The 26,664-nt window shown below is 37.3% G+C and overlaps 1 protein-coding gene across 1 annotated transcript in view; it reads left to right on the forward strand.

The window, feature by feature from the left end:
- Positions 1 to 22,480, forward strand: part of LOC109093744 (exocyst complex component 4) — a 99,159-nt gene extending 76,679 nt beyond the window's left edge. The window contains exons 13-19 of the mRNA XM_042740256.1: positions 1,020 to 1,156; positions 2,599 to 2,754; positions 4,240 to 4,418; positions 9,763 to 9,904; positions 11,847 to 12,025; positions 12,107 to 12,266; positions 20,833 to 22,480. Coding sequence (XP_042596190.1) covers positions 1,020 to 1,156; positions 2,599 to 2,754; positions 4,240 to 4,418; positions 9,763 to 9,904; positions 11,847 to 12,025; positions 12,107 to 12,266; positions 20,833 to 21,070 — 1,191 coding nt within the window. The 3' untranslated portion in view covers positions 21,071 to 22,480. The remainder of the gene's footprint in view (positions 1 to 1,019; positions 1,157 to 2,598; positions 2,755 to 4,239; positions 4,419 to 9,762; positions 9,905 to 11,846; positions 12,026 to 12,106; positions 12,267 to 20,832) is intronic.
- Positions 22,481 to 26,664: the final 4,184 nt, after the last annotated feature.

The following is a 26,664-nucleotide window of genomic DNA, read 5'->3' on the forward strand; positions in this document are numbered from 1 at the left end:
AGACACTCGTTCACACACATAATCGAACACTATGGCATTGATGGACTTGTTCCAGTTTGACCAGGGGTACAGCTTTGAAGGCTAGCGTTCCCCTGCTGAGTCGTTTCTCCCCCTCCCCCCTCAGTCCCCTGGTGCAGTTGACTGCTAGAGAGCTCAACGGGCCAGGGCAGTGCCACGGATCATTACCTCGCTCTCCACCCCCAGGGTGAAGGGCAGGGGGCACAAACAGCAGGCATTGATATGTGTATTAGCATAGTGTACGTCAAGTGTGTGGCAATGCGCTAATAAGAACAAAATACTTGGGGCACTCACCACTGCCCCCTGCTGGGCAGGATGGGTCACAATGTGGTTGGATTGCGTTAGTGCTAAGTCCAATTAAAAAGAACGTTTGTGCCAATGCCACAAGGAAGTTATGATTCAGTGCATTAGGCAGCACTGTTGCCAATGCGGTGCTAACATTCGCTGTCACTTTCAGTCAGTCACTGCTGGCATTAGAAACACAGCCAAATGTTGATAGCTATGCTAACACTCATGGCTCTTTTGTTTTGGCCCTTCACAGTATTTAAAAACGTGGCCCTTTTTTGTGCACGGGCTTCTGTTTCTGTCAAGGGGAAAGTTGTTCTTCTATTATCGTCATTAGCTTTGATGGCAAAGCAAAACTGTTAAAAGGTAGGAAGGGTTGAGGAAGAGGAAGTGCTTGAAAGATGTGGATGAGTGGAGATTTGTGGTGAATGGAGGGTTTTGATTGTGTTTGTTTTTCAGGCTGTTTGAGGTATTTGATCAAAAGAGAGCAATTGAGCAGATAGACTGCAGCATTTTGTAGTCTATCACGGTCTTTTATAGAGGGCGTCTGGACTGATCATCCTTAAACTCAATCCTGACCTCATCCCAGAACCTCCCCCGCACCTTAACCACAGCAACATTTACAGTCTCTAAAGCAATCATCTGATTCATAGAAACGAATAGAGGTGATGCCCTGACTTCAGAGTGTATCATATTGAGTGTGTTTGTGTTTTCAGAGCACTGTGGTTGTGGAGAAGTCCATTCAGGATTTAATGAGTCTGATGCAGGACCTCAGTGCGTACTCCAACCAGTTCCTGGAGATGGTTTGTGTCAAGCTCAAAGAGTACAAAGAGATCTGCAACACTGCATACAGGTAATAATACTGTGACACACTAAATCATTTTTTTTACTGTGTGAATGTGAGTGCGTTGTCTGTATTCAATGTGATTCAATAAAAAGTACATGCACTGCAGCATAATATCAATAAATGTCTTATTGTTGAATTGTCCAGGTGGGCTGCATGCAAAAAGAACATACATCGTGACCAGTGTAGTCCGATGTGTGACCAAATGACTCTCATGAAGTGGTTCTTCTTCTTAGTGAATCAAAAGAATACAGCATGACCAGTGTAGTCTCATTCTTGAACGAATGACTCTTATGAGGCGGTTCTTTTAATGAATAGTGCCAAAATATTAGTTTGAATTAGTCTGGCAGATGGAGCATTTTGTCTCTAATGCTAATTAATTTTATTAAGAACATTATCTAACATTTATAAATCCCTCTAATCATTAATTAATGTTGATTAAAATAGTTAGAAATGTCTTTAAAATGAAGAAAATTCTGTCTACTTCCAGCACCACCACAAAAAATACACCAATTATCAAAAAAAATCCTATTAAAAACAAAGCATGATATGACTGCTCATCTTATTTAATTAAATTAAGTGTTTGTTCTCTGTGTGTCCGCTCACATATGTGTAAGTCAGCAGGGGTCTGGACTGAGCTTAATCATGGGTAGAAAGTGCAGAGGCAGCTGTTTCCTTGCTACCAATCTGTCTCTCTCTTTGTCTCTTTCTCTGTCTTTCTTTTGTTCTCTCCTCCTTTCTCATCCATAAGATGAGTGAAATACACTGCATTACGTTCTACATGATCTGTTCAATCAATCTACACATCGCAGACAATAACAGTGCATTCATCCGTGCTCTCGTCTGCCTCTCTGTATCATCCAAACTCTTCTGTGGAACCTTGTTCAACTGTCATCCAGTGCACACCCGCTTATGCAATACTAAAGTCATTTAGCTGAGCTTTTCATATTTAGACACTTTTTGAGACGTGAAGTGAAATGAAGCTTGTCCAGTCCCTCAGCCAATCGTAGACTTTGTTCTGATTTTAGCTTTTTACTCAGTGTTTCATCACACTTTATTTTAACTTCCATTTACAAGTCATTAACAACATCATTATATAGTACTTAGTGAATCCTTAGATAATGAACATTTAAATGTGTGAAAATATATTTAATAGTATTTTTAGCTATTGCATTGTACATTAAGTTATGATCTGAGAAAGATGATATAACATTTCAGGGCAGTGTTTAGCGCATGTTTTCGGGTCACATTAATCTGTGGAGCTGAGCTAATATATTATACTATATTATATTTTCATGTTAGATATGCATTTATTCATTTTTTTTTATTAAAAAAAAAATATTTAAATCAAAAATATCTAGCTCACACAATACTAAGTTATCAACATTTAATCATTAACTTACAATCCTAAAGTATTTTTGTGAGACTATCCGTGTGTGTGTGTGTTGTAGAGGTGTCGTACAGTGCGAGGAGAAGCTGACCATCAGTGCGTCCTGGGCTAAAGATGAAGACATCAGCCGCCTGCTGCAGTCTCTGCCCAACTGGGCCAGCATGACCCAACCCAGACAGATCCGACAGAAGAGGGAAGAAGAAGAGGATTTCACACGGTGAGAGCACACACTAATATACACATACATACATACATACATACTGTCCCCAATATGAGATCACCACACAGATTCATCACAGAGCACACAGTATATACAAACACACTCGCACAACTCCTCTATCAGCTCACATCCAGGCAAGTTAACGCACAGTCAGAGACACTGGGGGATATGTGCTGTGTGTAACACAGATCCACAGGCCTCTACGTCCTGTAAAGAGATCAATAAACACATTTATGTACTCAATCCGTTTTCAATGCCAGAAATTGCATTTGGGTTTTCTGCCTTCGTCGCAAATGAAGCTTATTTTTAGACACTGACAAAGCATTTTGGGATTCTGCTTGTGTGCTGTGTTACAGAGGATGAAATCTGGCCCTTATAGCCTCAGCAGACATCTTTGAACAAGAACAAATTCAACTGCAGGCAACCACACTATCTGCCAGAACATTCCAGCATCCCAAACACACACGCGATTCTGTTTTCAATTCACTTGCTCGCTCGATCTCCCTCCCTTTCTGCCTTTTCCTCTCAAGTGCACACTTGAATTAAAGAAGACACAAGTATGAGGAAAACTGTGATTGGACGAGACGGAGGGAGGCCTTCTTTTTATCAAAATTGCCCTCAAAATGTTCTCACGTCGGTTTGGATGTGCCATGGCCTGCAATTGTACAATAAATAAATGAACTGGTTATGTGGGACAGAAAAATCCAATCTAGCCGACCTGTTGAAGCTAAGCACAGACGGCGAGCTGGAGGCTTTTATCATATAAATGACCCTGACAGTTTCATCAACTAAAGAGGGATTACGCCACATGTATGGCAATCCTATACAGAGTGATAAAAGCTTGTTAAAAAGTCTTCCGTTTAATAGACGCTGCATTTTATCTTAAGGAATTTCACAGTGCTCAGAAATGAGCCGCGTGGATTTTTTTCTCCCACATTCATCACAGACCTGTAGAGGAGGAGGTCAAAGAAAATACTGACTTTATAGATTTGCTTGAGCATCGTTCATCTGAATGTGCCTGTGAAGCTCAGCATCAGCTGCTGCTATGGTTATGAGAAGGAGAAGGAAAATGCACGTTTAAACCGGTGTGGGATTCACGTCCAGTGTTGAGGCTGCACCAGCAGAACACCAAGATATTGTCATTACACCCTCACATCTCTTTCACATCTCTAAATAATTATGCGAATGGATCACTTAAATAAATAATTCTTTACACTCTTTAAGGAGTGACTGTACTTATAGATTGTCTGTTGTTGCTCATTATTATTATCATTATTAGAAGTATTTTTGCTTGGAAAGTATTTTTAGAAAATTACACACCTTTACAGACAATTCAGTTGTGTTGAGCTGTTATTAAAATCAGTCTGTATTGACTCCAGGACCACCGTCAGCAAGCAATATGATATAATGATTGAAAAGAAGTCTGTATTTGTAAAAAAAAAAGCTGGAAATGTTCATTATTTCTCCACCTGTCTCTCACAGGGCAGCATTTGCCAAGGAGTCTGAGGTGTTGACGGGGAATCTGGGTGATAAGCTGATTCCTCAGAATGAGATTCTGAGGGACGTCAGTGATCTGAAGGCACTGGCTAACCTGCAGGAGAGCATGGAGTGGCTCGCCACCCGCCTCAGGGGCTTCTTCAGCAACCTTCCCCTTAGCTCCAGTGAGTGTGTGTGTTTTTATGTGTTTGGCTAGAGGTTTGTTCAGCTGTAAAAGTGCATGTCACAATGTATTGTGAGTCAAAAAGTTTGCTATTTTTTATTTTTATTTCTTTTACAAATTTGATTATCATAAAACCTTTGATATGTGCACTTTTTTTTTTTTTTTTTTAATTTTTACGATTTTAGTATCTATATATATATGCATTTTTTATATATTATATTATATAATATATATATAGAGATTTTTTATTTATATTGATTTAAGTAGTAAGTTTTTATAATCTTTATGACAGTGTGTTATATCCAGTTACACATACATATAGTTTTTTTTTGTAAGTATTAATGTTTTTTAATATCCTTGATATGAAAATGTGTGTTTTTTGTTAAAATTTTTTTAGTTTTTTCATTAGTTTATTATTTAAAAAGTTATATTTGAATTATATTTTAAAAGTTTTTAAATTTTTTACATTTTTTAAATTATATTAAATTCGATATTAAAATAATATTTTTTATTTTTAAGCCAAATATGAAATTGAAACACTATTTCTAAATCATAAGTCACAAAAGGTTTTTTTTTTTTTTTTTTATATCAGTGTCTCCCAACTTTTGGACCTCATTGTGTTCCCAGCTGTAAATATAGTTCATTATGTGTTTTTACATAAATTTACACAAATACTTAAAGTTACTTAAGTCACCTCACACAAACTCGTTTTAGACAGTTTGTCTTCAACCGCGTCAGCGATTTCTGACGTCACCGCGGACACATTGGGGAAACTTCACACAATACCTTCCACAATTTCCTCCACTTCTTTCACTACAATCTGTAAATAAGCTATTTTAAAACTATTGTTATTTCTGTTTTTTGGGTAAAGACTGCTTCAGAGCGACTCGCGTCCGAAGCAGATAAAAATTCAATAAGAGCGCAGTGGAGGACGTGCTGTAATTACCATTAGTTCTGTGCAGAAGCCGTAATGGAGTGTTTTATCAAGGTGGGACAGCTTCAGCATTGTTCATTATTTAGTGTTTGCTGAGCTGATGGGACCGTCGCCGACGGAAACCCTTATCTCTGTAACCCCCCCACTAAATTGGATTTTATATTATGGAGTCAGTCAGGTATGAACAAGTCATTTTCTCCTGTCTTGTCTTGCAGACTAATACACGTTTGCCAGTGTAATGTGGGGGAGATTAAACACCACCAGAGACTGAGCTTTGAAGTGCATCGAGTGAAGAGAGTTCCTAGACAGTGAGAGAGAAGGAGCTCTTTTGCCCATGTCTTTTTAAAATGCAGGCCCACTGTGGTCAGGAAGAGACATTCTTCATGCCCCTGTTACCACCCTGATGTGACATTTGTGTGCGCTAAAAGTATTCCACAAAAACGTCCGGCTCTTTGTCAGATAGTCCTTGTCTCAGTGAGTTTTATCCGTTGCATTGCTCGATCTCCATTGCTCCAGTCTCAAAAACAAACACTCGGACCTCTGCGATAAGATGCATGTGATAATCCTGCTCTTTAGTGTCATGGTGTTGAATCTTAATGTAATCTAAATTTGATTTGGCACTAGGATATGTTCTTCAGTCTTGGACCTGCTGTTTGGGAAAAAATCAATGGGCTTTGATTAGACATGAAGACATTGAGGGCTTGTGTCGCATTGCCCATCTGTCTGAGCTTTTTGTATTTTGAGTTAGTGTTCAGAGTTTCATATGCTAAAGATGGTGCTTGGATGGATGTGAGGCGATCTTCAGTACATTCAGATTAAATATTAAAGAAGCTATGTTAGTGTATGTGAATGCTGTTATTTCAAAACTGAATATAGCAACAATTCACAGATAATGCAACATTTCCATTCCATTTCTCATAAATTGGCGCAAAATAAAAAGTAAAAGCCACTATGGCTTTTTTACTAAAGAGAATGCATTACTCGCAGTTTAGAGCGTGCAGATTGGTGCTAGCGATTGGTGGCTTATGTCTGGAGCGACAATGTGTCAGACTTTTCTTGAAGGTAATAGTGGCCAATCATTTTGATAACAGGCTTTTGCTCCAGCATTTTCAGTTTGCTTTTCGGAACAAATTATTTGTGCACATGACTTTGATCTAAGTACATTTATTCAGCATACTTACTGAATAAATGTACCTTGACTGCTGAATAAAAATGTAACTTTTACTGAATAAAAATTTGTTTTTTTTTTTCATCCAAAATTGCACACAAAATTATGTGGCAGGCAACAGTCAGATTTCAACTCTAACTAACATCACTTCTCTCGTTCTTTAAAATTAAATAAAGCAAAATCATGCATCAAAACTGTCAAAAGTATCAGCAGGAGCAGGAAGACCCAGCAGGGAGGGTATAGGGAGAAAGAGACTATTTGTAGAGAACTAAATGGGAAAAACTGCACTGCTCACTATTCTTTCTTCATGTAAATAGAAGCTATACTCACATAACTAGAAAATATGGCCAGAGAGTGAACTTAAGTTTCCTTAAAGGTACTTTAGCCACAGTTGGAGTTTTATCTCAAGAGTTGTTCTCTGACCATTGCCATTCTGCCTTAGAACAAAACCTTTAACCACCTTATACCCACATACAGTAGGCTAGACAGACAAAACACAAAAACTCTTGAAAAATTGTTGTCGAAACAACCCTGTTCCTTTCACATGCTTCGAAATCCATCTTCCTATAGCTCTCAGAAGATTCAACTCTCTCATTTCACAGAAACCGATGCGGAGCTTTGAGCCTTTATAGCCTTTAGTGCCAAAGAAAGAGCGAGCCTTGGGTCAAGCGATCTTTTCGTTTTTGGAGTTTTTTAAAGTACCTTTATCGCCAACAGTAAAGGTCTGCTTTCCATCTATTAGCATAATGTGTGTGGATACACACAGACACACTTTAATTTCTGGAATAGCTTTAACCAAAGACACCTACTCATTTTTCCATTCATTCTTCCTCCTCTCAAGTCCTGTCCTGAAGGCTTAGCTGGCAAGTCATAGCGCTGACACAGTGAGGTCAAAGGTCGCCAGCAGACAGAGCTTGGCTCTCCCCATGCAGATGTCACCCCTGTTACTGCAGCCGAATAATTAACGCTCTCAGCCAATCACATGCATCATTCATGAAGCTTTTGTCTCTCTTTCCATCTCTTTTCGTCTCCCTCTCCCTCCTCTGCCACAGAGGTCAGATATCTTGTTTATTAGAGCACTGTTTTTAACAGCCGGTGGGAGGTGTGCGGCAAAATGATGCAGTTTCTCAACAGCAGTTTTTGGGCAGAGCTGCTGTGCTTAAGCTTCACCCTGACAGCCAGTGGGACGTAGCCATGAAGAAGGGTATCAGCAAATGATTGATCTCCGCTCTCTCGTTCTCTCTGTGTCTTTATGAGTGCCACCCTCTCACAGATGGCATCAAACAGACGCTTAGGCGAGATAGGATGTAAAAATAATTGGATGAGCCTAACACACGCACATGGGCACACATCTACGAAAGCACACAGACTAAAACAAAAAAAAAGTCTGTTTGCGACGACAGAGGAAAACAATAACATAGCCTCATTACGACATAACATTGTGGCAGGACGAGCTCGGAGGCGATGGACAGCAGGCCCTACCTCTCTCTCGCACCCCTGGTGGGGGGTCTGGGGCAGGGGGTCCTGGCACACACAGACTTTCAACAGAGCTGCCATGTTTTGCCACATGCCGCTGCACTCACTCGTTTACTGGCAGCTGGCGTGTGTATACATGAGCACACATGTGGTAACAAACACACAACTTGACAACCAGCTCTGCACATGGATGGAATTCACACTAACTGCATAATCCAAACATGCAGGTTAACTGGCGTGCAGCATTGGCTCCCTTTGGATTTGCAGTACACTCTGGATGTCTGGATCATGCTGTTTATGAAAGGCTAAGTTCCAGATTTCACTAAAATGATGAACTGGCTTAAATAAACAGCATTTATCGGTTGCACCCAACTGGTAGATCAGTTTTACTTTGGCTGGCTGTGCAAAAGCAGATAATGATTCAAAGCTTCATAGAGAGCTGTGAAGTAGTTTGTATTAGCATTGTTTAAAAATAATTTTGAATATTAATAAATATAGTAAATATTACAAAAAATATATTATGAATTAAAGTCAATTTTATGTTTATATGATTACTTTATTAAATAATGTATTGAACAAATAGTACTTAAATTATACATATTATTTCATGTAATATATATTTTAGTAGAATGTTTAAGTAGAATGTTATAATAATTTTATAATTGTCAGTATATTACTTATTATATTTAATAAAAATCCAAGTGAGTCAGTACTGAATTACAATGTCAAAAAGACCTAAAATGGACTGTTTGCTTATTACAACGGCTTGACAGTTCTGTTATCTGTGGGACGTCACATCAGGGGATTTTTCTGCATTCTCTAGAATTACATATCAGTCCTTGGTGACCCAGTGCCTCTAATCTATCACCTTGTCATCACTGCTATATTTGCACTTCTTGTCTTCAAGCGTTTTTAATCAGTCCATGCCAAACACACCCTTATCTCCCGCAAACCTTTTTTCTAATAAGAGTTATAGACAGACAGTAATTAACTACCAAAGGAACACACACATACGTATGTTGCCACTCTTTTCATGTCTTATAACTGTGGTCTGACTGTGTGTATATATATATATATATATATATATATATATATATATATATATATATATAATTGCTCAATGGCTAATCCTAAACAAACACAAGGAACCCAGGACCACACGAGCAAACTGGCATCCATCAGCACAGCAGACACGTCCACACACACATACTTCTTCTCTGCATACCGTGAGATATGTGTGTGTGCGAATGTGACCTTCAGAAGTGCAGAGACATGCTGCAGAGAGTTACAGGAAGTCAGTGTCCATCGCCATCTCTCGTGCCTCATTGATCGCCTAGTGTCCTGCTCACACGCACACACTTTTCCGCTTGATAGTCATCCTGTGGCCATATGTGTATTTCATTTACAAGTTGTAAATAAAGATTATTGGAGTGTGTTTAATGAGAAAATACTATTTCAGTCTTTCTACATACTTGCCATTTCTTTGTAATTATTGGTGAAATGTAAATTCAACATCAAAGCTCTTCTGGTGGTCAGCTTGAGGATTTATGAATTTTTGCTAGGTATTTAAAAATTATGCAAATACTACATGGCACAAACGAGAACACCACATCTACTTTTGCTTGTTGAATTTGTTGGCATTACTTAATAGGAAGTCTGTGAAGTATTTCCACTTGGTGTTGGTACAGTATATTGACTATAATGGTGTTTTTCAGGTTTTTTTTGTTGTTGTTGATGACTCAGACTCTTTTATTTTCTTTTGTCTAGGTGTATCCCCAGGCTCAGATGCTCAGGTGAACAGCGAGAACGTCCGCAGTCGAGAGCAGATCCTCCAGACATTGACTGACCTCTCCAGGTCCTTCCAGGACATCGCTGACCGCTGCCTTCTGGTGCTGCATCTCGAGGTCAGGTAGGTCTGACCACTTCATCTCAATCTAAAGCAAGGACTCCATACACAAGTCTTAAGATATCTTAAGACAAACAACTTAAATGCTGCAGATTGCCAAGACTCATATATATATTTCCACTATATATATATATATATATATATATATATATATATATATATCCAACAGAATTAAACAAGTTGTATTTTTAGGTCTTCCTAAGAGTCTGCATCAATGGGTCATTCACTCTGCGTACCCTCCTCCACGGACACTCCCTCCCACTTGCATGATTATTCTCTGATATCATTTAGCTTATGTGATCTTGTTTATGATTTGGAAACAATAACTTGTGGCTCCCATGCTACGCGTTATTGACTTTTTCTATCAAGCAAATTTCCCTTGACTGTGCTTGAGGGTAAATTAAGCTATAAGAGAAGGTAAGAAGACGAGAATGCAGGCTTTATGGTTTGGTAGTGGGTGGCTTCACTTAAAGCTTTTCTTATGCCGAATGAGAAAGGGGAGGTTTACTGCAGGGCTGTTGGAGGCCATTATGGAAACCTCTCCATCTCACCTTCTCTCTCTTTCTGTCTCAAGAACACTCTTACTCTGTGCACCTATACGCAGGTTTATTATTTCATGAACACTTCACAGATTGTACCCACAAACACACATGCAGGACATTCCATCATCCCAGTTCATTCAGCCTTTATAGAGTGAAGCAAGATATTCACTACCAGCATCTGGCGTTTCTCTGAGGACCGATGACGAGTGCCATTAACACTACTCGCATATGATAACAATAACTCAGACATTCAAACTGGTTTTCATTATTTCTTTCATTTAATGCTAATTTAGATTATGTGGAAATTTTCCAACAGAATTTTGAGGACATGGGTAGATGTTCTCATTTTTTAATTGATACATAATCAAATCCATTTATCTATTATTATATTATATGTGTGTAATGTGTGTGTATGTATTTATATTATATATTCATATTATATTCTATAAATTAACTAAATATTAGTATAGTATGTACATGAATAAAATACTGTAAATTTATTTACTAAAATTATTATTATTATTATATTATGTGTGTGTGATTTATTTAGAGTTAAAGGGATACTCCACCCCAAAATGAAAATTTTGTCATAATCACTTACCCCCATGTCGTTCCAAACCTGTAAAAGCTCCGTTCGTCTTCGGAACACAATTTAAGATATTTTGGATGAAAACCGGGAGGCCTGTGACTGTCCCATAGACTGCCATGTAAATAACAGTGTCAAGGTCAATAAAAGGTATGAAAGTCATCGTCAGAATACTCCACCTGCCATCAGAGGTGCAATCTGGGTTATATGAAGTGACGGGAACACTTTTTGTAAGCGAAGAAATCCGAAATAACGTCTTTATTTAATAATTCCTTTGTCAACGGTCTCCTCTGTGTTTCTCCATATCACTGTATGCTGTGTATGCTTTTCTGTGTCATCCGCACCACAAGGATGCACTGTTACTACAGGTATTTAGCTTTGATTTGAAATAAAACAGCGCATCCTTGTGGCAGCATGGGGATAAGTCATTAATGACAAAAATTTCATTTTGGGGTGGAGTATCCCTTTAATACTTTATATATATTTAACACATTAATCTATTTTTTTATTTATTATTTTTGACCTGCATACATTAGGCCTTTATGTCATAGAGGAACATTAATACAAACTCCCTTTTAAATTAAAAGGTATGGATAAAATATACCAAATGTGAAAATAATTAGTTCACATGATCAAAGGCATTTAAATTTCAGTTTTCCAGGAATGTCTGATGAAAAGACTTTTTCATGTGATAATTATTAATTTTAAGGTGAAATCCTGTGCGAGTTAAAACGCGTCATATCTCAAGCTTCAGGAAAGTTCTTAACTGTCTCATCTCATAATTGTCATTCCGTGTCTGTCGTCTCTGCCCCATCAGGGTCCACTGTTTCCATTATCTGATCCCTCTGGCAAAACAAGGCAATTACGCCATTGTGGCTAATGCAGCCAGCATGGACTATGACCCCCTGGTGGTGAAACTGAATAAGGACATCAGTGCCATAGAGGAAGTGATGGGAGCCGCCCTACAGCAGCACAAGTTTCAGTATATCTTTGAGGGTGAGTGACCTCTTGCCTCGACAGGAAGCTGATGCCTGAAGCAGTATTTCTTTTCTGACTATCTTCCTGTTCTCGGTGCAGGTCTGGGTCACCTGATCTCTTGTATTCTGATAAACGGAGCTCAGTACTTCAAGCGCATCAGTGAGTCCGGCATCAAGAAGATGTGCAGAAATATCTTTGTGCTCCAGCAGAACCTGACCAACATCACCATGTCACGTGAGGCTGATCTGGACTTCGCCAGGTAGAATACACAAATATTCTCAGTAGGGATGTGCAATACTACATCATTTCAAAATCAGCTGGCCTAAACAACTCCCCAACTAATCGGTTTTAAGAAAATCATGTGTACATAGGCTTGTTTAGGGTTCATCAGGACACATTTTTTAGTGTGTTTATATTAGACACATTACTTTCAAATACACAGAGTGGGAAAAAATCTAGATAAACTAGTCAACCTTGCTAATCAACTAGTTAACTGTCATTTAGTTTTACTAGTCTTAAAAAGTTAGTCATCAACTGGCCATAACTTTTTAAAGTCAGTTACCAAAATATATTGACTATGTTTATGCAACTGGCCCCCTGTTTTATTTTCAGTTTTAGTTTATGTTTCACTATTCTATAGTTATCATTTATTTCTATTTAATATGTTTGTGCTGCCAACGTTAGTATATTAACTAATATCATTTACATAGCAGAACAAAATTTCTCAAGGCTGTTTAGTTTTATCGATAGTTTTGTCTAGTGGCATTTTCATGTTTAATGTAAGTAGGTTATGAAATTTCATTCACAATGTATTAGTGTATTAGTGATTTGGGTTACTTTATATTTATTATTACTTCATATTTGTACTTCGTATAAGCCGTAATGAATCAGAATTGTTATTTTTAATATAAAATAATTTCTAAAACTTAAGCTGATTTTATTGGGATCTTCCTAAAATAACCTTAAAGTAATGAACATCACATAAATGCGAACAATGAAGAAAATATAGAGAAATATATCTTGATACAATTTTAATTATTTTATTTTAGTTCATTTTGGAGTCATTAAAATATTTACTTTTAATTTAAATAGTTTATTTTTATTTTTTTTGCATTCTTTTTCAGTTCATGAAAATTTATTCTTTAGCGATAATAACACTGGAAAAAATAATCAGTTAATAAATATAAGCTCTTTCCAGCCTGCCTATAGCTAACAGCATGTTTCTACATTTTTATGTGAAGATCACTATCAGGGCATTTAAAATAATTTGCATTTTGCTGTACAAACAATGGAAAACAATGCAAACCCAACCCCCCCAGCCCCTCTCGGTCTCTCTCTCTTTTTCATATATGATGGTGTGCGATGTATGGCTGGTACAGGTGGTGACTCGAATTATAGTACATTGTTTACTCTATCAAGGCTCCTCTGATTCAACCCACACACACACACACACACACACACACACAGCAGAGAGAGCATCTCTCTGTAAACCCCTTATGAATACATTGGCATTATCCTCATAAACCGCTTGGAAAACAAGATAATAAAGGAGCACAATAGCACCAGACTCTTGCAGCTGTACCCCTGTCATTTACATTCAGCTTTGAATGTGTGTAAACGCCTGTGTGTTGAGGGATTCATTGAGTGAGATGGAAGCGTATATATGTGGATGCTGGGAGATGGAGAAAGGCCCGTGAGGAAGAAGCGGAATCGTTGGCCACTCTCCCATCTGAATGCTTGCTGTGGGCGACGGGGCCAAGGACACAGTAATAACCATCGATTTGAGTTAAAGCTGAGCAGTGCAGTGGCCAAACCCAGCGGCGCTCCTCTCTTACGGCAGGCTTTGGTCACAGTGCCATCTAGTGATGAGAAAAATGGCATCAGTGTAGAAACCATGCTTGAACGTGAAATGTGAAATTCAGTAGATAGCATATTTATTCATTTAAGTGAGTACAAATAATGTAATTTGAGTGTGCAGGGCTCCTGCAGGAGGTTTTGATGTTTAAATCAGGAGTAAACAACTTTACTAGTAGTTTTTCATTGAAATGACCTTGCGTGTGTGGTGTTGGTCCAGTTCCCAAGCAAAACCAGAGTGCTTTTTATTCTCGCTACATGCTCACACTCATACACATACACACACCATCTGCTCACAGTCTTAGACTGAGCCAGGCCATGTCCCAGAGTCCTGCAGGTGCCTCAGTAATGTCTAAACAACGTCACCCAGACCTGGCAAGAGACTGCTGGTTGTGAGCAAATGTATGTGTTTGTTTTTAACTCCAGTGTTTCTGTATATTAATTAAATGTGCGAAATGGATGGAATCGATCATGAGGACAAACATCTGTATGATCCACATTTAGAATCAGTAGATACATTAATTAGATACATATAAAATAGTAATATATACATATAAAATTTGGAGTTTTCTCTTTTTTTAACAAAAAACAAACAGACTTTTATTTATCACGTACACATTAAATTGATCATAAGTGACATTAATAATGTTAAAAAAATTATAATTCAAAAAAAATCCTTTTTTTTTAAATTTCCTTTCAACCCAAGGATTTGACTGGGGGAAAAAAATGCAATATTGATTGTAACAAGAAATGTTTCTTGAGCAGCAAATCAGCATATTATAATGATTTGAAACACTGAAGATTGGCATAATGGTAGCTAAAAAATTCAGCTTTGCATCACAGGAATAAATTACGTTTTAAATATATTACAATAGTAAACAGTTATTTTAAATTGGATGGAAAAGTCTACTAGCAACTATTTCACTCACTAGACCAGGCCTTCTCAAAGTCCGGATCCGGACCTGCCTCCACTTCATATTTCAAGTGCACTCGTATCACTCAGACCTCTGTGGCATAGACTCTCACACACACACACACAGGGGCAAAGCAAAGCACATAGCAACTAGTGACATTTTGGATAAACCTTTTAGCTTTCATTCAGTAGAATAATGTCACTGGTTTTGCCCCGTGAGAGCGAGGTCTTTCTCGAGCGGCACAGTTAGCAGCACATTCAACTGACCGAATCTCAACAAAACAACGTTTCCAAAAACCTACCACTGTTGACTGTCTGGGAATATGAACATGAATGTAGTTCGTCTGTAAATATGCACATAGTTTGTTACACAGACGGACGTTTGTGCTGCATGATATAAATAAAGTAATATAATTCACTGCTATATAACAGCGTATTGCAGTTATAATTCAAGATTTTAGCAATTCAGTTGAAGTGACTTTAAGGTTACATTGTACTATTTCAGAAACAGAAAATATGTAAATGAGAACTGCTTTACTGTGCATTAGTTGTATAAAAATGCAGTACTTTATGTAACAGTTCAGAGAGTAAACAACTGCAACTTGACATAATGAATATGATAATTAGCATATATAAAGTAAAATTGCTATATAAAGTTATAAGCATACACCAGTTTTGTAGTAATTTTTTTTGGACCTTTTGACGTTGATGAGAATTCAGATTCAGACCCTAACCCTAACCCTTTACATGAACTCAATTTAGAAGTTCTGCAATAGAATTGAATTTCCCATGCAGTTGTAGTATTTTTTATAACCTATCTTGGATAAACCCATCCCCAAGTAACACAAAACACTGGAAATTCTCAAAAAGTCCTGTTGTTAGTCACATTGGACAGCGAGTCTAATGTCAGTAGGACATATGCTGCAGTGAGTACTGACAAATGATGATCACGTTCTCTCTCTCTTCTAGTGTAAACTCTAACCCATGCTCTCTCATTCAGTAAGGAAAGGGAAATTTGTTAGGAATACACACTTCAGAGACTGGCTGACTGACACGCAAGAGTCAGAGGTCAAGCTGTTAGAAAAGCACCTGTCTTGTGAGGCCATATGTAAAGTCTTCTGGAAAAATGACATTTAGTCAGTGTGTCAGGGTGACGGTCTGCGGCTGCTCTGCGCTCTCGATAACCACAAAACAAACCGGCAGCTGCACTTGACAGCACATTAGTCTTTCTGTTTAATCGTATGTGAGCTTTTCTCCATATCTGTTTATGTGTTGTGTTGATCTGGTTTTATTGCTCTATATTTTCGCATTTGTTCGCAGTTATGTGATGTTCTTTACTTCACTGTTATTTTAGGAAATAAAATGCCAGGAAATAAAAATCGAACTCTTATCAAACACCATTATGATTGGTAAAGGCATTCGACAGCTATTATAAATATATCCAATATTAATAATATGTAATGCCGCTAATTTTGATTCCTATATAAAATTAAATTCCCCCATGCCTTTTTTAGGGTTCCTAATATTGTTTTGGGAGTCTCCTACAATGCATGCAAGGTCAAAAAAAGCTTTCGCTTTATGCGTTTTCGTTTAAATATGCATTTAATATCACGTCATTTTTCAGTTCGTTCAAAGCAGTTCTAAGATTCAGTCTCTCTAAACCCCTCCTTTCCTTGAGCCTACTCTTCTCTGATTGGTCAGATGGCCCAGTCTGTTGTGATTGGTCTCAAATGAATTTTAACCACTGATTCTTTGCAGCCTCATCTTTTGGAAGTAAAAATAAAACAAATTTACTTTTAAAGCATATGACACCGCGTCTTCTCGACATGATGTTTACCACACAAACAAGCTACAGTGTTTGAGGGCGGGGTCAAGTTGTTCGTGGCCAGCTAACACAGAATATAGGCGTGCACTTAAGTAAAAAATGTAAAATTTCCTTTTTTCTATTCTGAAATATTTTAACATTTTATTTAATTTAATTATTTTACACATTTTGAATCTTTTTGACTAACTGGGGTTGGGTTGAAATGATGGTTCATTTAATTGAAAGCTGAAGAATATTGTCCAGCTCTACATCTACTGCCCAGTGACAGTCTACAAACCATTTATGAGCCTGTTCTACCCCCTATCCAAAGACTCCTTCTGTTGAGGTGTTATCTAATATGTAGACCAGGGTCAGACTGCCATCTCAAAGCCTCACCTCGCTTTAGAACAGAGCAGCTGACGAAAAAGCAGACCGTCTGCAAAATGTTCCCATTAACAGGAAAATCAGACCTGTCAAGCATGCAGGAGGGATTGTCCTGAAAGCCTGATATGCTCTTTTGCACGGAAGGCATTGGCATTTGTTACTGTGGTGACAAGTATGTGTGTTCTGTTTGATGGAGAGGATTGTCTTGGGCATCTTGCCTGCTCTCTCTCTCTCTCTCTCTCTCTCTCAGCTGCTAACTAATGTGTTGCTGAGATTGCACTGACAGAAGCAGCCCTTAATGGCTTTAATATTGTACATGCTGGAAATTGGAGGAAATGAATTGTGCTGATTCAAGTTTTTTTTTGCACTGTCTCCCTTTGCGCCAACATACATCTCCCAGAGTCCTTTGCTGCATGCATCATAAATTAGCTTAATGCCCTTTGTATGCACTACTGTACACACAGAAACAGTCTAATTAAAACTTAATGGCACTCAGAGAACACACACACACACAGGTGCAGGTTCAATGTGTGAGAAGTTCCTGCTCTTTATTATCTTCTAATGGGAGAGAGGAGAGGAAAGGAGGTGGTCTTAAAAGCCACGAAGTTAATCAGATTAGCAGCTCGCCGCCGTTTCCCTAAATGCTTTTAAATGTGTGTGAAATAAAGTGTGGAGAATGTCATAGTTGGCACACCAATCAAACAAACAAACATACAGAAACTCAGAAGCTCACAAATAGCCAGCTTCCCTCTTTATGTTAACTTAAGACCCCATGAAATTGCTTGCTGCATACTGTTTATATATATATATATATATATATATAATATATATATATATATATATAATATATATTATATATATAGATTATTATATGAGCTCCGCAGTTGTGTTCTATTGTTATTTTGATATCTTTAAATACTACAATATATTATATATATATATATATATATATATATATATATATATATAATATATATATATATATATATATATATTATTTTAATAAAATGACCAAAACTTAAACTAAAGTTCAAATGAAAACTTGAAATATAATAATAAAAGCGAACTCAAAATATTAAAGTACTGCAGTTGTATTAATACTCATACAAGACTGTATATTATATTATATCATAATATTCACTTTTATTATATTATAATGTAAGAGTTGTCTGGATTTCCTTAAAAAAAAATTAAGTATACTATCTTGGTTTAAACATGTGAGTTTTGAATCTTTTGTGCTTGGAAAATTAAGCTGTTTTATGCCAAATGAAGTGTTGTATAAGAGATTGTTCTGTTTTGAGCTCTAATGAGCAGACAGCCCAGGTCTGGTGGATTAAGGCCCTGGCACAGGAAGGGTTACTGGGACACTGTACTGTCAGGACTGTTATAAATGGCTGTGTTTTTTCAGTGTCAGAGATGAATGGGGGTTAATGGAACTGCCCTCTCTCTGTCCTGCAGGTGCACTTGTGCTCACATTCACACTTTCTGGCAACCTTTTCAGAGTTTTGGGTTGAATCTGTATTTTCTTTTTTTACTGGCTGAATATTCTGTGATCATCTGATTTTTCATGTTAGTGTTAATCTGCAGCATTAGAGCTCAGCATTTTAGAGGCATAAGGGCAACACCATTATTTCCAAGTACTTCGAAAATCTTCTTCACCAAGAAGTTTTAGTAGAAGATAACAGATATCTGAGTTAAGCGTGTGTTTCTGTCTTTCATTTAGTGCCCCATTTCCAGCAAGTGGACTGCTTGAATTTTTGGTTTCCATAACATTTCTCTGCTATTCAAAAATAAACTTAGACAAAAAATTCTGAATTATAACATAAACAACATCCACTGTAAAACTGGCCTTAGACTGTAAAGTTGGCCTTATAACTTGAGCTGTGTTACAGTATCTAGGATGTTGTGCTTGGTTGCAAAGGCACTGCTATACAGTTGCTCAGGTGTTGTTGAGTGGTTGCTAGGTGGTTTCTAGGTGTTTACTACTGGCCTAAGTCAAAAAAGCCCACCTCCAAATCTGTACACTGAAAAAAAATTGCTAGTACATTTCACAATTAATTACAAAGAAATTTGTAATTTTAAAGTAGAAAGACTGAAATATTTATATTTGTTTTATTTACATCATTGAATCATTTTTACAGTATAGATATGATACTGGTTTTAGATTTTTGTTCGTTTTATTGTCAATACATTATATATTTTTATTATATATTTGTATATTTATACTGTATATACACACAGTGCAGGCATAGAATTAAAGTCCAGTCACTAAAAGTAATTTGTCCACAAAAAGCCACATGATTTAGTATATAATGTCTGCAAAACTAATGCAAAGTGACAAATTATGTGCCATATAATTTTGTTTCAGTAGAATATATTTGTGTTATATTAGAAACAGCCATGGAGCATCTCCAAGGTTTTCCAGAAGTTTAATATCTCCAGAAGTTCATAACCTCAAGTCCTTGTGATGTCCATGATGAAAAGACTAAAATTGTCAATTTCTGCCAGTGTTGGCTCTGTACGGAGCACCTTTAAAGCGAGAGGTGGTGTAAAATGGGCTCTTGGGCTCATTTCGAGTGCAGCCAGAAGTCTCTGAGCACCTGGAGGAGTGTGCCAGCTTGATAGGGGAGTTAGAGAGAGTCCTGCTGGCTAAGGCCTTTTCCGTGTGTCTGAGTAATGCAGCATGAGAGAGAGATTCGGAGGAGTCGTCTGCTTTGATGGGGTCAAAACGCATTCAGCTCTTATCACCCCTGTTACAAATGTGCCTCTGCTGCAGAAATAGAAGTTGTAAGCTCTTTGTGTGGGTGCGTGTATGCATACTCATGTGTAAGTGGTCTCCTTGAACTATATGTCTAATGTTTAATGCATGTTGTTCCATTCCATTGGTCAACAGCATGTTTGGGCCAAAGGGTTCATGGAAAAATAGTCTGATATTCTCAAGAAGTTTTGAAAATGCATGGCTTCACAATAATGAACAGTAAGGACAGTGTAAAAGAGTTTCAGCTCTGTTGACAGAACTTTCATTTCGTTGCATTATTTCCATGCTTACATTCTTTTGTTCCAACATTTTGTTGATATCATTTGTGTTTATGAGAAAATTTTTTATTTTTTTTAAAAATAAATAAATAAATGAATTTTGAACCACTTTTTTTACATGATTTTTTATTTATTTGACATTGTTTTGTATTGCAAACACCATTAACAGTTTTGTCAAACTTGAGAGAATAACTTGATAGTTCAGAATCATGATTTCAGTTGTTGAAATGGATTGAACATAGTAAATTAAATTTTTTACACCATATTCCATAAGTTTCATGGAATAGTTTTAATGATTTTTTTATTGCTCTCACAGAGTAGTAGCTGTAAACATGTTATAGCTGTAAAATTTTAAATTACATTTTTTAGTGATCAATAACAATTATAAGTATATTTTAGATACTTAAAAACATTATATATTGCTAAAAAAAAATAAAGTTTGAATATATTGCTTTTTATAAATGTATTTAATTATAAATAAATATGTAAAAAATATATGAGCAATATATAAGCAACTTATATTTTATAATGTATTGTTTTTGTTTTTATAACTATGTTGCTTAACTTTTTTAGATATTTTTAAGCAACAGTTTTTTTTTTAACAAACAAAATATGTTTGTAAAATATAAATGCAAGCTACATAATATATTTTTGTAAGTGTCAGGAATTATATTTATAATTGACATTTAATGAAATAATAAACTTTTGCAATTGCAAAAATGTGTGGTGACTCAAGTTCTGCAACACTTTCACCATCACCTTGTTTCAGAGAGATGCTATCATATTCCATCATCTGAAATAACACCAACTCTCTCTTTGTGTCTTTCTCTGCAGGCAGTACTATGAGATGCTGTATAATACAGCCGACGAGCTGCTAAACCTGGTGGTTGATCAAGGGGTGCGTTACACAGAGCTGGAGTACATCAATGCTTTGAGTCTCCTCCACCGCAGCCAGACCGGCGTGGGAGACCTGACCGTGCAGAACATGCGGCTGCAGCGCCTCAAAGAGATCATATGCGAACAGGCTGCCATTAAACAGGCTACCAAGGATAAGAAGATCACTACAGTCTAGACATGCACGTTTAAACTATACCACGTTACTGCAGTTAGTTACTGTCACAGGCTTTGAGTCAAGCAAACATTATAGTGGTTGTTTGATATTGGTTTCATTTCATTTTCTTGCTTTCTCGTATTTATAAGACATGTTCTAATAAATGAATCCCTTGTATCTTTTCTGGTTAAACCAGGCCACACGATTTAGAGCGAGAGGACAGATTCACTCACTGTAGCTTAGGGACATTTTCATCTCATTTTCTTACTTTATCAAACCTCTGCTCTCAATTATAGAATCTTCCTGTGTGCCCGGAGCTTGTGCCTGGAATAACAGATGCCAGATTTAAACGCCAGGATTTTTATCAGGGAAAAAAAAAAGAAGCGGCTTGCCTATCACTTGTTGATTTGTTCTTTTAGCTCGAGAGGAAATAGGAATCGCAAAACCCATTCAGCATTTCTTGAATTTCTCCCTACTCATTGCAGGTTTAATTGTCATGACATAGGTACATAGTCATTGATTGTGTCATCACTATTAAGAGTGGATTCCCTGGTTGTGTAAACAGGAAAAGAAATGAGTTTCTAAGCCTTGATGTTGATATATATTTAAATATCACTTCAAATATCGAATGTCACTTTCACTGCCCTTTGACCGTGTCTGCTTTAATTTGAATCTGAACCTCTTATTCCTTGTTCAAACAGACACAAAACCCCACAGATCACTCAGGCTCTTTTCAAGGCTATTTTTAGTTCATTAATTATGTAGAATAGAGCAAGAGAGAAAGCCATTGATACAGAACACCGGCGTTAAGCTGGAAGCCACCCGAGCAATCCATCAAAATGACTCAGCCACTCGAATCAGTAATTGCCACCAGGTTTCCACAGAGAGAAACACAGCGATGATCTTTCATATTCTTAGCACATTAGAATTGCGTGTGAATGTTGAAGATGTGTTAGAGGAATGATTAGGCATTAGAAATGTCATGTCTGCCTTATTTTATTATGCCTGTAATGCATCTAGTAAGAGGAGCCTTACTAAACCCGTACAGGCAAGGACAGAAGTGCGGGGATTTGTGTGTTTAAGCCATTATCGGGGTCCGCAATGTTGTTTAAATGAAGCGCCTGACTCAAGCCCTCCTGTTAGCATTATACCATGCAACTATAATTCATTTAGATATTACTGCTGCAACAGAATCTGATGTTCTTTGCAGAAAATATATTAGAGCAACACTATTTCATGCCTTTGTTTTTGTGCATTTTAGTATGTATTTTGTGGGGATTTTAATAACATTTGAGGTCTTCATGTACTGTACATGCTTGTAAATTTTAGTCAATTGCTTAAAAGCCTCTCACAGCCCTGGACTACTGGATTCAAAGTGAATTTTGCCTAAGGTAATGTCAAAATGAAAATAAATGAATATAACAGAAACAAGCTTTGGAACTTGTTTGTACTATCAATCCAATTTGTATTGGCTTGCCTGAAGATCTGTATTTTTCACAAGTGAGTTTAATTTCATTTAACTTTAGAACTTTATTCATGTTTCACTCGATGAATGTGGTGTCAACAATACAGGGAAAACATCTGATAACACATATAATAGATTATTTTTGAAGATTACATAATATCATGTAGTCATTCAATACTTGGATGTAATATATTTTTTGCATGATATAAATGACGACCAAATGTCCCAAAACAAGCATATAAATCATACAGAATGAAGAGTTTGGAAAATCTAAAAATGCCGAAGGGGTAGGTTTAGGGGTAGAGTGAGGGTAGGGTGATAGAAAATACAGTTTATACAATAGAAAACCCATCACGCCTGTGGAATGTCCCCATAATGATAGGAATACCTGTGTGTGTGTGTGTGTGTGTGTGTGTGTGTGTGTGTGTGTGCGTGCGCGCACTACAGTCCCCAGCTTTAGTTTATTTATGGTTGGTTACCTTTCAACCAATGTGCGTGTTTGCACAGCTTTAGTTTATTTATGGTTGGTTACCTTGCAACCAATGCGCGGCAACTCTAGATTATTTAAGCTTCTCACAGAAAGTCCGTCTTTACTAGCCTCTAGTTAGAATGAAACAAAGTTGTTTTCTTAATTAATGGCGTCAAATAATCAATCTTTGGCATCTGTGTTAAGCTGGACAAGTCAGATCCCTCGCTTTCTCCAGTAATAAGCGCTGCTCTCTGGAGACTGGAGTCCATAGAGACAGCAATCAGAAGAGAGACAGTCAATACACACAACAATAGTGGAGGTTAACAACACTCATGACTGTTTACTCATATATGATATCGTTTTCTTAGACACTTGACTCATTGTAGTCAACACTTCCTTTATTCTTTTGCATGAAATGGAGAATGATGGTGAATTAACGGAGGACCAGGTGTATAAATGCCTGTCCAACTTGGGACAGTCGGCTACAGGACTCCGGCACACATATGCCTTTCTGTGCCCGTGAGTGACCCCCACAAACACACACACACACACACACACATTCACACACACACACACACACACACACACACACACACACACACACACACACACACACACACACACACACACACACATTCATGTTTGTTTGTTTTATTGTGGGATTTCCATTGACTTGTATTATTTTCATATTGATTTAATATTTTTTATCCATTAAACAAAACCCTCACACAAACCTTTATGCATTAACCCATTTGGCCAAAATTTACTTTTGAGTTTAAATAGTCTAAAAGAAGGCTGTAGTTTACACACTTATCAACTGTAAATGAACATACAGCCTGTCTTGATTTAATGCTTATATTTTGGCTTGCGTAAACAGTCACATGACCATTTTTGGTACTGATTAAAGGAACAGTTTACCCAAAAATTAAAATTTGCTGTAAATTTACATCCAAGATATAAATGAGTTTGTTTAGATTTGAAGAAATTTCGCATTACATCACTTGATAACCAGTGGATCCTCTGCAGTGAATGGGTGCCATCAGAATGAGAGTCCAGACAGCTGATAAAAAGCTGATGATGGATTTGTTTATTACAAACACAGCTTTTCACTTCACAAGATGTTTATTAATAGACTGGAGTCATGTGGATCACTTATGGATTATTGTGATGTTTTTATCAGCTGTTGGGACTATCATTCTGACGGCACCCATTCACTGCAGAGGATACTTTGGTGAGCAAGTGATTTAATACTATTACATTTGTGATAACAGTAGAGCGCCATTTTGAATAGTAGCTGAAATGATAATATAACAGATTAATTTTTTTATAATTCCCCTTTTCCCCTCAAATGCAGTACATGATAATAAAAAAATATGAATTTATATTTTATTGATTTTAATTGAACAACAGAAGTTTTTGATAATTTTTTGATATGCTAGGTATATGATAGGTATAAAACACATACAGTCACTAGATGTTTTGACAGTTTAACCAGTTAAGACATCATTTAGTATGTTTATTAAGCTGATTTCTGTTGGCTGGTCCCCACAGTGTGAGTGGATAATGTTCCCTTTTGTGGGAACATTTGCTCCCCACAGTGTGACCCCTCCCCACACACACCAAACACACACACACACACACACACACGCACGCACACACACACACACACACACACACACACTCTGAGACTGTTACTTCTCTATGCAACAATTGAGATTTTCCATATAAAATTTCCAGGCTTATGCGACAGAGCTCCAGGGTAGACTATTAATATATTTTTCCGGAACCACTGATTTTGTTTACTTGCAAGACTTCGCTGGAGAGAGAGAGACAGAAGTGGCCTCCAAATTAGTTTACATCCTTTTTCTAATGCGTCATACTCTCCTCTAGTTTCAGGGTTTTACCGGATGACATTTTATTGGCACCTTAACTGAATTTCTGATTGTGTTTGGCCACAGGGGCGAGACTTGAAAAATGTCTCCATTTTATGCAATTACATCAATCTACAAAAGCTCGAGCTTCCCTACAATAAAATCAAAGGTAGGTTTACACCAGTTTAATGTTTGTGTTACAAGAAGACCATATGGTGAAATTAAATTTGCTGTCATGTTTCAGACCCCCTCATATTTGTCTTCCACTAATGTAGATATTTGCTCTAATATCCTCTTTTTGAAAATGTTTGCCGGATTTTTTTTTTTTTCATCCGTGCCCTTCATGGTTGCTTGGTAGCGGGATAAATAATCTCAGCTGTGCAGATGCTTGTCATCCATCTTTCTCTTGCTCTTTTTGCCAAATTTTTTGTGACTGCTTCCCACAACCAGCTCACCGCCAAAAAATCTCAAGGTGATTCAATTTACTACAGACGGGATAATGTGATGTCATGTGAGGTTCAGCTCTCTTATGCAAGAGTGAATGAAGAGTAACTTCACTGGGTCTCAGAGATGTTTAACTGTTAAAGTTAGATGTGTTTTACCTTTTTTACTTAAAAAAAAAATACAGATTTTACTAATTTAAGGAGGTTTATTGTAATTTAAATGGTTTAAAATTTTCTTGTCATTTTTAGGTTTGGGGATTTTTATCGATGTTTGTTTTTTATATACTGTTCTTTTCTTTTTTTTAATGCAGGAGGTCAATTTCTCACACAACCAGATGTCAGTACCAACAGGTTTGTTGAGACACGGACAAACAGAAGTGTTAATTAACCAAACTGTTTCACTTAAGTTGATGTTTGGGTTGTTGTGGTTCCTCTGAGGTTCTAAATCAGACTTGAGGGGGTATTTCAGTTAAAAGTTCCTACTGGGAACTCAGAATTTCAGACTTCCGAGTACAAATGGAACACACCATTGCATTTGGGATTCGATTAGAGCAAGATAAGTGGGTGCCACGTACCAAAATGAAGTTAGTTGGTTGAAAAATAGGGATTGGTGACATCAACCAAATAGAAAATTACCAGAATTTTAAAGAGCATGCACTGATAAATAGCAATATCACTAAGGCCAAGGATGCCTAAAAGTAACTTGGATGATTCATGTTGACAAAACTATTGATTTGTTAAAAGCAAGTGTATGAAACATTCTTTGACTGTGCCTTGCTGTTCAGATAATTCATTTAGTGCCATCAGGGGGCTGGAAAAATGCAAAAGGCTCTCACACCTCAGCCTGGCCCATAACAACATCTCCTGCATTAGGGGTCTGGACCACCTGCCCCTCAGAAAGCTCTGCCTGGTACTATCAGCCCTCTTAAAAACAAACACACACACACACACACACACACACACACACACACACACACACACACACAAACACACACACACACACACACCATTTATTTCAGCAACACCTATTTAACACAGCGAATTTGTTCCCGATGATTAATAAGTGCAGAGCGGTATAAAATACGAATGTATTTCATGAAATGAATAATGTTTGGGAAAATGTGTCATACTCTTCATGATGGGGCCTGTTGACATATTAGTCTGCTCACCCATAGTATCACCCCATAACCTGTTATCCTCTTCCAGATTATGTTGTGTCAACACTTTACCACGCTTTCTGTCTGTGATAGTGTGGGCAACACTTCAGCCTCTTGTTTTGGCATGTCCTCCTGCCGTTTTGATACCGCTGACAGTTATTCTTTGTTCCCAAACCATCCCCTTACTGTATTTTTCAGACAGTATGCATG

The sequence above is a fragment of the Cyprinus carpio genome, chromosome A4, assembly GCF_018340385.1.
Source record: "Cyprinus carpio isolate SPL01 chromosome A4, ASM1834038v1, whole genome shotgun sequence".
Taxonomy (NCBI): Eukaryota; Metazoa; Chordata; class Actinopteri; order Cypriniformes; family Cyprinidae; genus Cyprinus; species Cyprinus carpio.